Genomic DNA, 12531 nt, shown 5'->3' on the forward strand with positions numbered 1-12531 from the left:
ATAATAAAATTATAAGCACAGTCTATTTAAAACCTAAATTATTTTTTGTCAGAAAAAAAAAAATCTAAGGTATTCATTTACTCTGTGGCCTGGGTTGCAAACAGTAAATTTATAATCGTGAATGGAAAAAAAAATAGTCTCAGAGGGGAAAAAAAGGTAGTAAATTCTACAAATAAATAACTGTGCTGCCTTGTAATTTCAAATATGGTGTGTTTAATTCATAATACTATCAAAATATTCATTTCATACTTATGGAATATAAAAAACAGAAAATCCAATATTTGGAAGAAGTGTTTATTCTATGAGATGTCATCCACGAAGTTTATCAATTTACAATTAGGAAGGATTATGAGCCAAAGAGCAACTTTTACAAAATAATACAGTAAGACTAGCATCCAAATCGCATAGATTTATATGAGAGTGAAAAATAGGGAATCACTCACTTTTTCAATTATCGGAAGCGTAAGGGGGAAAAAAAAGCAATTGTGTTCTATGATAAATGAGCCTTTCTTAGCTGAGAAATCAGTTTCTTCCCATTTTATGTACTCAATTTGCGCACTTTCTATTCTATGCTCCAAGCCATTTCTTTCATCTTACGAATATAAGGAAATTAGAATTGTACTATTGAGGACATATGAGGAATTTATTCTTGAAAGAAGTTAACTACAATGAAGCATTGTTGCAGTACTTTGATATAAATTCAGAAAGATACTGAGCTTGGAAAAGCATAATATTGTTATCACTTACAACTAAGTTCGTTTGGGGGAGGAAAATATCTTGACTGATTCAGCAATGTAAATATACTGAAGCCAGCACACACCTCTGATGTGATTTGATGTGAGTTGTCATGTTAAACCTCAGACCCAGGGTATTATGAGGGTGCATTACTTACATCTAACAACCCATGCTCCAGGAAACCACGGTGAGAGCCAAGAAGTAGAACCATTTTTTTATATCCTGCATTTATTTAAGCAAACCAAATGTGTAGAGATAGGAAATTAATGTGTTATAATGTTTTACAAATACAGAGAGAAGACACAGAATATTAAGACCCTGAAGAGAGTGCATTTGAGAACGCAGTTTTATCATAGGAGATCACTTGCAGGGAACACATTAAAGCCATTGCTGACACAGCCATCTGTCATTCCTGGTTTGCTGTCATTCAAGTAGTTTCAATAGCTAAATCGGTGATTTGCTTTTAAACAAATATTAATGTTAATGATTAGGGTAGCCTTGAAGGGTTTGTGAGTGACTATACTATACAATGTGATGCTAGGCTTAATGTGTCATTTCAATGCTGTTGTACATTATGCAGGGGAAATAATGTCTTATTACACATTAACTGCGACATCCACTAAAATGTGAACTAGTTTGCATAGGTTAGTCCTTTGGGCAGCACGATGTTGCTCTAGTCCACCAAGGCTTAAAGATTCACAGTGTAGAGGAAAAAAATATGAATTAAAGCATTTCTACTAAAATATATTTTAATAGCTGGTGTTAACAATTTGCATAACAAAAGCCAAATTATATTAATAACATTGTAACATTCTGTGAAGCCCCTTCATTTGGAAAACATTCAATGTTTTCTTCAAAACTGTTACACTCTCAAAGTTAGGCTTGCAAATTAATCATCAACCACAATTCTATATATTTTGAAGCAAATAGAAGCCAAACTGCACAATGGTTCAATTTTGATCACAGGTCAAATATCAAGTTTCACATCATGCCTGTAATACACCTGGTGATGCTTCCTAAATGCTCAGCAATTCATTGCATGGACACTGGAGAATGGGACTGTGATGCAGTTTTCTCTTTTCCTTTAAAGTACATCATTCTTAACAGCAACTGGATTACAAAGAAGTAGATACTATGCAAACTGGATACCATATATCAAACACAAAAAATCCTATGGAATTCCCATGAATATACTGAAGTCATACAGACAATTGAGAAAATTTGCTCAAAGATTCTTCCAAGTTTATGGATTCAAGTAGTCTAAGCATCATGGAATAATAACCACAGAAGCAACATACAATGCCTTGACTTTTTTGATCAATAGTTGACAGTTGCCAGGAAAAGGTCCAAAAGGCATGGAATACTTCAGAGACTTTTATTTTAGCATCCTTGTGAGTTTACATAGCTTCTTAACTAAAAGCTCTCCCACCTCCATATCATGTTACCCAAAACAACCACAATCTAGCCACTTTTAGATTATCAGAAACAAATCGCTAAGGTATAATTAATTTATGAAGTGAAGTTCATCTTGTGTAGTGAATCCAGCCTCATAATTATTCTATCTTACAACAGGCATTTTAAATCCCAAATCTAAAGTTAATGTTTATATAGCTCAACTGTATATAAATCCACAAAGAACCTTTCAGAAATAGAGGGAAGAAGTGGGCATTTTCTAAAGTTCTAAATCTTTAGAGATAAAATACAATCATCAGCTAACACCTTTAATATCTGTCAGGAGCATCCTACTTCCCTACCACAAAAATATCAATCATGTGTAATAAAATATTACTACAGAATACGCAGCAACTTGCTTGCTTGGTTTTCTTTCCAAGACCATACTAGACAAACAAGAGTAATCAAAAAGGCACCTATATTTGTATATATCTGTATTATAGTTTTGGTATATATTTTATCGACTTTCTATAGGGATGTGTTATTAAAGATCACACACGTTTTCTTCACCTTTTACTGAAAACATTCCACTGGAGATGGATGAACCTGAAAACGAGGTACACCCCTTGAACTTCCACTGTCTTTTAGAAAAGTCTTGTTCCTCATTCCCAGAGTGCTGTCAAGCTCAGCACAGAGAAGAGGTAAAAAGACTGTGGCACATTGGAAAAACCAGATCTGCATCTTCTTCAAGAAATAAACCCAGTGGCCAGAGAGGGGCCGGTCTAATCTCATCCATATTCCTACAAGGTGCTTGTGGAAACTGTGCTTACAAATGCCTGTGTGGTGTATGGAGGTCGGGGAGACCTGGGATCATCAAGAGCCTCCTCCATGGACATTTGATAACCAGATAAATATTTCAAACCGGGCTACACTGCAAGTGTGTAAACAATAACAAGAAGACATGAAGGATTCATTTTGCCATAGGTTAGAAATAGAAAGCTTTCTAGAGAACAAGTATTATTAGTAAAAACATACTACAAAAGCTTATGACAAAAGCAATATATTCTGTTGCTATACTTTGCTTGAGAGAGAGAGAGAGAGAGAGAGAGAGAGGATCCCCATACAGCTTTGTTTTCAGAACCTTTTAAAAGTATATCAAACTGTTCCTTGTGCTTCTGCCAGGCTTGAGAACACATCAAACTTGAGAAAGACAGGTGCATGCTCTCTGTGCTTGGACATTTACACAGTCATCTTTAACTCAATTTTTAAAATCTTCTTTAGCTGTCAGCTTTATGCACGAGATACTCGTTGCCCCATTGAAGGTGGGAGGGAAGGACATGGAAAGTGTAAAAGTTGTTCAGGCATGTAATTTTGTTTAAATGATGCTTTTAAAAATAGCACTTTGGTTTTATACATATACTTTTCCAATATTTCTCCTGAGAGTCTTAACATCCTGACAAGCTTTATTAACAACTGCCAACACTACCAAATTATGGCCTCAAAAGCATGCAGTATCTTGTTCAGTTTTAGTCTTCATTGCAAAATAACTACCCTCTAGTTGAATTCTGATCAGATCTTAATTCCTAAAGGCTTGAAGCAGAAATATTTTGCTATGCAAACATTATTACATGAAGCTTAAACTTTTAGGAGACTTATTCCTCAACTATGTATTGACTTTTATGTTCAGTGAATCTGGTTTTGAAATCGGTGGATGAAATTACTTTCCTGATTACAAGCATTATTTCAAGTCAGTTTTCATCGCGGTTCCTACAAATGTGCTATTTATCCCAAAATTGTACCTGTCCTACATTTAGTCTGAAAATTTAATCAACAACTACTCTTTCTTATAATCACAAAAGAAAATGGCCTGCCTGGTGAAATGTAAATACATACTTAGTAAAATAAAATGGAGCAGGTATTTTATCCTCAGTTTTAATGACAGATATTCTTGCAAAAATATTGCAAGTTCAGTTTATTTTTGTAGGTTTGTGTACAACATACCAAAACAGATAAGGGGTTTTATCACTTGAATCACGACTGGCCACTTCAATGAGAGAAAACCAGCCAAACCCCCTTTAAAGAAGTCTCTGGTTATTTGCCTGCATTTATTTTTTCAACTTCATGTCAGTGACATTAGATGTAGCTTCAGTGTAATAAAGCTTATTTGCTCTTTTAGCCTAATAAAATGAAACCACAGATTTTCAAAAGCATGTGCTAACTTTTCTAAAGTGTAAATAAATTAGCTTTGGCCTTTGGACTAGTAAACACTTCCTTAAAAGATGTTTTACAGGATGTTTTGTTAATTTCCTTGAATATAACATATAAGGCAGATATCCCCAAGACCCATACATTTTAGTACATTTTCGCAACGTTTGCTTTTTCGGTTTATCATAACTGTGAAATCAGACCCTAAATGAACGCTACCCTGTTGCAGGTCACAGTAAACGGCACAATCAGAAAGACACAGGCTTGCTGATGGGCGCCAGTGGCTTGGTGACCTTGACTGCAGGCTCTGCATGAAATTTCAAGACCCACCAGCAAGGGCTAGCAAAAGCCTGCAAAGTCACTTATTCGAAAATCAAAACATGGCAACGATTTCTTTCTTAGAGAACAGGCTCTCGGGCCTGTACTGAAAAATCTCTGATGACATTCCTGTTTCATTCCCTTAAACATGATTTAGAAAAAAAAAGCCAGAAGACGGAAAAGGACGTCTTTTGATTAACCAGTTTTGGTGGCTAGATTTCCATTCCAGAATTTGAATACCATTTTCCAAAAGAAGATACCAGACCATCTCTGTATGGAATTGGTAACTTTGTTTGCCAGGTATTTTTCTAGTCACACTCCAGCTTCCATTGCTTCATTGGCTCCTGTTACATTTTCTTCACTTTGAAATCAATGGTGGCATTAAGTGAATCAAAGCTGTTCAACGGAACACCTAAATCGCTTATTTACTAGATTATACATGTTATTTCCTAAGGTGTAAATCCTTCAAAACTAGAGTGCAATGCAGGAGGAAAATCTCAAGCATCTTTTCAAAGTATGTTTTTCTGATGAGCTGGCAACTAGCGGAAGAAAGGGCTTTTAGGTATCAGTCACCCTTCTGCTTCAATAATAGGAACGCGCAGTGCAGCTGCCTATGTTACAGAAGCTTGAATCTACATGACATGCAACAGGGTAAATGCTACTAGGGAAATTATATCAATGACATTCTAATTTGCCCTTTGCAGAGTAGCTGTGAAGTTATTTGGTCCTGATGTTCCATGGAACGGAGCATAGACTTGGGTCCATAGAATATAAATAGAGAGTAGGAGATGCCTTGGTACAAATGAGAAATAAATAGATCCCAGTCAGCCTAGGGAACAAGGAAATTTCTCTGTTTAGTAGAAGTTTCTAGATCCCTAAGGCTACCAGTCAATATCATTTTAACCAGACTGTCCTTCTGCCACTGTTTACACTTACTATATTGGGCAATTTTCACTAATATTGGAAATTGCCTCATGATTCAAAAGCAAAACGGGTTTTAAATTATTGGCTGCATTACCACGTTAAGAGAATTGGCTTGGGGTGATTTCAAAGTGACAGCTAAGAAGTTTTACATACACACTACATTTAAGGGACAATCAACATCTCTAGTAAAGTCTACAAAAATACATTTCCCAGAAGGGTTCAATAGCCAATCAAAGGAAACCATGAACACAATTAGCAGCACCAGGTGTCCAGACACAATGATTTTTGTGTGTAGGAATTACTGAAAATGCTGCTGTTTTCAGCCCAGAGGTCATTCCTTCTTCCTGGTACCTGTGTGTCTAATTGTCAAAGGAAGGATACATCATTGTAAAATAATGGCCAAGTTGTCTTAAAAGTATCTTCTATCTTTTAAAAAGATTAGGTTTAGGATACATTAGAATAAAGCTCAAAGGGCAGGGAGAAATAATTAATTAACAAACTCAATGTAATTCGCTGGGAGCATTCCTGTTCTCCCTGTTCTCTGCACTGTGCCGTACATCCAGCCATCATCAATGGGCTGCACGTTGACAATGTAGTCGCCGTCTCGAAAGGAGACCTCGTCTTCATCCTGGGCACTGTAATCATACATGGCTCGGTAGGTCCTCTGAGAAAGGAAGAAGGGATTATATGATGAATACCAAATAGCTACAGTCACAAATTCCCATCACAACACATCAACCCACACATAAAGTAACTATTAGGAATGTTTTCAAACACACGGATCTCTGGAAATCTGTAAACCTAGCATCTCATCGTGCTGATCTCAAGTTTCCTAGTCTAGCAAAAGCTTAATATTTTGGAACAGGGATAGAAACGTCACTAAATACAACAGCTACCCCATCAAAAAGTAGGCTTTGAAATAATAAAGCCAAGTTCCCCCCAACTTCAGATAACCCCAGAAACCTTAGATTATACATGATTTCATATTCTTCAGAGAACAAAACTCGTCCTATGTCAGAGAAGTCCAAATCTCTCCTGGCAATGTATTTTTCTTAAGTAGATGCTAAAAGTGTTTATTTCCTCTTAAAAATATGTAAAACAAATGAAAGAAAAAACCCACAATATATTCACTATATAGGTTTCTGTATCACTGTGGGAGAAATTGAGCATATAAATGTTCTGAATGCTAAGGTACGTAACTCAATGGTACTTATTATATTATGATTATAATGAGTTTTCCTATATTTGTTTTTGTTTACGGCTAAGTATTTAGCTAACATTAACATCAGACAATCTCAAAATCAAGCATATTCACAGACTGAGGACATTGGCTGGGACCCAAAGAATTTTAGAGCAATTCAAGTTACCGGACAGTGTAGAAGAGTTTTCTAGGTGTTGAGGCAAAGACCAAGAGACTAGGTCAAGGGCTTGTAGAAGAAATTTCTGCATGAGAAGCCAAGTATAACTAGCAAATGTTGAACACTGCTTCCAAATTTTACACTGAATATATGAACCAGTTCCTCAAGATTTCCAATGCGGGATTTGAAGATACATTTTGGCCACATAATTTAGGCTTTTGTGTTCATTGTAAGATGAACTTGTAAATACAACCATCAATACCTGTGCTCCTAAGGCCTGAATAAAGATCATAATCAGCTAGTACCAATCATGAAGTAACAACTAGGATATTGTACTGGTAGATTCTTTGGATGTCTTAATATTTTATATAATGCTTATTATTGCCTTCCTTTCTCAACAGTTTACCTCTGTAAGTTTTGTGCTTCCTTCAAAAGAGTTGTATAAATGGCAACACATCATCATTTATCTTTGAATGAAAATACCCAATATTCAGTTCAACTCTATTCCACAGGTATTTACACGCTTGAGGTGAAATGGGAAGACCAGATAAGGAGGAACATATCAAATGGACACTTACTAGATTTGGTGAATGCTGCATTGATCTCATGGATGACACACTGGTCTGGTGCATGTAGCCATAGCCTTGGGAATGGCTTTGCTGATAGGCTCCGGGAAGAACAGGTGCTGCATGTTAAACATACACACACACAAAGATTCCTTAAAGCTAGCCTCGAAGCACCCATCCCAAGCCCTCAGAGTGATGCTATGCTCTGCTAGAAGCTTCTGAAACAAAATGCCTTTTCAGTGTTGTGAAATTTGGGTTGCAGTGTTGTAAGTGATCTCTAGATTAGTAGAAATCTTAGTAATTAGGGAAACATAAAGAAACTCAGTTTGGCATGCAGTTAAACATACTTTAAACATTCTTGTTGCTCTATTGCAGATGCTATGTTAAAAACATAAACAAAATTTTCATACTCCCTTAATGAAATCATGTTTTATTTGACCATGTGATCCTTTTAGGCATTTTCCAAAAGAAAATAAGAATTTTAAAGGAATTTAATGACAGAGTATAAATATTTTCACAGGGTATTTCTCATATAACAGATACTGTCAATATTTCAAGACATACAGCTGAATGTTACTTTTACAAAGATGGCAAACATAACGTATGTTTAGCAACATGTTTGTCAGTAGTTAAAAAGTCTACACCCTTTAAAGAAACATTTACTTAGAATATACGAAGTCTTTATTTTATGAATAAGTGATATTCAGCTGACTTATCAGGACTAAATAAGTCAGCTAAATATGTTACAAAAGCCCGAGAAACCAAACCACTTAAAGAATTTCATAAATATTATTGTTTTATATTAAGAAAATATCAAAATAGTATTCATTTAGTTTGTGCTCTCCAAACCACTAATTATGACATTCAAAAGGCATAGTTCATGTTTTGAAGAGCTCAAAATTCTAGAGAAGCCAACATAGAAGCTAGATTTTAAAATCCCACAGAATCAGCAGACATAAGCTTGTGTATTTCTCTGTGAATGTATTTAAGTTACCTGTAGCCAGAAACATGAGTTATATATGAGGGTATTTTCATAGCATGCCCTTCATTGTCTTTTGAATAATTTATATGCTACATTAGTAAAATTTATATGTCATATGTGCTATAAAATACATAATAGTTTGCCATTTTTGTTTAATCATATTGAGTATATAAAGTAATTATAATGGGTTGATTTATTCAGAACAGTTTTATACTAAAAGAAATAAGATTTAATTCTGGGTGTTATGAATAATTAATATTTTATAAGTAGAAAATTCACTTTAATGATAAGTGAGATCATCAATACTTTAAATAAGTTTAATCATCAGAAAATTACAAATCATTGAATATGTTCTCCAGATGATAATTATATCAGATTGAAAGGGGATTTTTTAAAATAGTTCTTGAGTGAATTTATCTTATAAAGTTATTACAAATTATGCTTAATGTCCAGATAGGGGACCAAAAAGAAATAGCCAAGATCTCCACTTGAATTATAGTATATTGTAGTCATTAAAACATCATTAAATATCAAATACTTCAGAAAAGAACACTTTTTAACTTTATCAACAAAATTTAAATATTTGATGTCAAGAGATATTAAGGATATTGTCAAAATCCACTCACGCAGAAAAAAGAATGAAATTCCCATAGATCTCCAGGCCCTCTTAATTAGCTAAGTAAGGAGGCTTTTCTATGTATTAGAATCTGGAAGCACTGACTATTTATTCATTCACTGCCTCTCCTCTCAGCAAATACTTATCAGTTAATGTGTGCACAGAGCACACTGCATTTCCTGGCACACAGTAAGCCTTCACAAATGGTAACAATAATTATTACTATCCACTATGTTCAAGGCATGCAAGGAAGAAAAGGGGTGACAGAAACAATTGCTCTCCTGGAGCACGGATGGGCCTGGGCACCTGGCCTTTTACCCAATTAACAAAATGTCACTGGCTACTTAGGGTTATTTCCAATTAAATTATTCAGGCTGCATATCCCAGACTGTTAGTCTTGCACTAGTTTTTAATCATTTAAACAACTCATGACTTCATTAATTACTACTTGAATCTATTTGTAAAGTGTTAAAGATTAAATATAAACATCTGTGTAAATTTATAAAAATTAAATTCGAATTCATTGTTACACCATTTAACTATGAACTTTAAGTTTTGATGTGTAGAGGTAAGCACAGCCATCTTTAAATGTTTAGGAAAAACTTTCAGGAATGGACACTGAAAAACTTGGGAAAATAGGCTATCTCATACTCTGTAATACATTTAGGTTCACCTAGTTTATACATCACAGTCCCAGCTTAGTGCCCGTTAAGTACTGACAATTCAAGAATGTTGCTTAACAATGTTCTCTCATTTTGGCTTTCAAAAAATAAGTATGCTGGGTATGGTAGCTGACATCTGTAATCCCAGCACTTTGGAAGGCCAAACCAGGAGGACTGCTTGAACCTAGAAGTTTGAGACCAGCCTGAGCAACATAGCAAGACTCTATCTCTACTAAAAACAACAATAATAATTAAAATAATAGCTGTGTGTGGTGGTACATGCCTGTGATCCCAGCTACTTGGAAGGCTGAGGTGGGAGGATTGCTTGTACCTGGGAGGTAAAGGTTGCCATGTGATCTCACCACTACACTCCAGCCTGGGTGACAGACAGCGACCTTATCTCAAATTTTATATATATATATATATGTATGTATGTGTATATATACACACACATACACACACACACACACAAAAGGTATATTTATGCCTACTCCTTACTTATATCTGACTTTCAAAGGGAACCTGTGCTACTGTCAAATATAGCAAGAAAAGAAAGTAATGTATTAGTCCTAAACGTGTATATGTTGGAGAGAGCAAGGAAGAGAGTTTAGAATGAGAAACTTTCCAGTAACTATAACCATCTATCTAGCCCTTGCGGTTTATCTTCATGCCTGTATTGATTATTCTCATTTGCCTTCTGGCTGAATTACTTATTAAAAAGTTTCTTTGAGATTATAAAACCTACTTATCTACCTTACACTTGGTACAATAAAAGAGTTTTTAGGGAACTCCTACGGGGTTATAAGAAACCATAACTGATGGCTCACGTCTGTAATCCCAGCACAGTGGGAGGCTGAGGCGGGCAGATCACTGGAGGTCAGGAATTTGAGACCAGCCTGGCCAACATGGTGAAACCCCAGCTCTACTAAAAACACAAAAAATAAGCTGGGCGTGGTGGCGTGTGCCTGTAATTCCAGCTACTTAGGAGGCTGAGGCAGGAGAATCACTTGAACCCGGGAGGAGGAGGTTGCAATGAACCGAGATCATGCCACTGCATGCACTCCAGCCTGGGCAACAGAGTGAAACTCTGTCTCAAAAAAAAAAAAGACAAACATAATTGAAAGCCTAAAGAAACCAACTTAGTAAAAGCAAATGGCAATTTAAGAAGACTTTGCATAAACACTGCTTTTTTATTGTTATGCTACATGAATGCCTTTTTTGGAAACTTAGGTAAAACGAGGAAAAGGAAATCTAAAACAATGGCTTTACATCGGGTTCACTGAGAATTTGGTTGAAAGATAGTTATTCCATGTATGAGATTTTTTCCATGAACACGTGGAATCAAAGGATTTTTTAAAAAGCAAGATGTTAGGTTAATTTGGCAACAAACAAGGGCTTTTTAATCAAAGAGTAAAAGCGTAGTGCCCTGTTTATTAAACTAGTAATCAGGTACCATTAGCATTGCTACAGATGGGGGACAATGGCTTTTCTAACCAAAGAGTTTGAGTTTGACAGGTTGTTTTATTTCAACAACATTAAGGCCACAAATAATAGTTTTAGTTATACTAAGTCAACGAAAATACACACAAGTGTGACTCAACTTTCATTTCACATTGATAAGATTTATTGACCAAAGATCTAGAAGCTGACTAAAGCTCTTAGCATTTCAGGCTCTATTTGGAATATTCTACAATATTTATAATATCAAAATATCTCTTCTACTGTACAATAAAGTACTTCCACAGATAGCCTATACTAACAGTTTCTGTTTAATGTTTATTATTAAAATGGAAAGAGATAAAACCAAGATAAAGAAGTGAATGCATGTGAAGATCATCAAGGAGAAGATGGAAAGGGAGGAAGAAAAGTTTTTTTGTTTTGTTTTGTTTTTGGAGATGGGGTTTCACTCTGTCACCCAGGCTGTAGAGTGGTGGTGTGATCACAGCTCACTTCAGCCTCAAACTCTTGGACTCAAGTGATCCTCCTGCCTCAGCCTCCCAAGTAGCTGGACATATGCCACTATGCCCAGCTAATTTTTTTTTTCCTACAAACAGGATCTTGCTACATTGCCCAACCTGGTCTCAAATTCCCAGTCTCAAGCAATCCTCTTGTCTCAGACTCCCAAAGCACTGGGATTAAGGGCGTGAGCCACTGCACCCTGCTAAGAACATTTTAAGAAGCTTACCAAATCTAAAACTGGAAAAAAGAGGAAATATATGTAAATACACAAAAATTAGAGTAAATGAAAGGAAGAAATGTACCCACAATAAAGGTTGAAGAGTACTCAAAAGGAACTTCACTGTGGGGGATGTACACAGAGTGCGTGAAAGAAGAGAATATGATTAAGTGTCCGTGGTGTGCATGGTGCTTTGTATGTTGTCATTTAATTACTGCGACAACTATCTAAAACAGATACCATTCCCACTTTACAGAACAAAATACAACAGAGGCTGAGAGATTGAACAGGAAGGCAGCAGAAAAATTATGTGTGTAGTGAAGCCACAGTTAAGGTTTCAAGTCATCAAAGATAAGGGGAAGGTTTTGAAGGCCCCTCAATGACTATAGAGATACAGTCGATGGCCAAATTCTGAATACAAAGAAAAACAAGGAAGGAAGGAAGGAAGGAAGGAAGGAAGGAAGGAAGGAAGGAAGGAAGGAAGGAGAAAGAAAGAGAGAGAGAGAGAGAGAGAGAGAGAGAGAGAGAGAGAGAGAGAAAGAAAGAAAGAAAGAAAGAAAGAAAGAAAGAGAAAGAAAGGGAGAAAGAAAAGAGAAA

The 12531-nt window shown here is 35.8% G+C and overlaps 1 protein-coding gene across 1 annotated transcript in view; it reads right to left on the minus strand.

Moving 5' to 3' along the window:
* Positions 1–280: 280 nt before the first annotated feature.
* Positions 281–12531, minus strand: part of NEBL (nebulette) — a 119978-nt gene continuing 107727 nt past the window's right edge. Inside the window, 2 exon segments of the mRNA XM_017869178.1 lie at positions 281–6238; positions 7511–7617. Of these exon segments, the coding sequence (XP_017724667.1) occupies positions 6062–6238; positions 7511–7617 (284 nt within the window). The 3' untranslated portion in view covers positions 281–6061.

This window comes from Rhinopithecus bieti, unplaced genomic scaffold (assembly GCF_001698545.2).
Source record: "Rhinopithecus bieti isolate Rb0 unplaced genomic scaffold, ASM169854v2 scaffold_3043, whole genome shotgun sequence".
In the NCBI taxonomy this organism is placed as follows: Eukaryota; Metazoa; Chordata; class Mammalia; order Primates; family Cercopithecidae; genus Rhinopithecus; species Rhinopithecus bieti.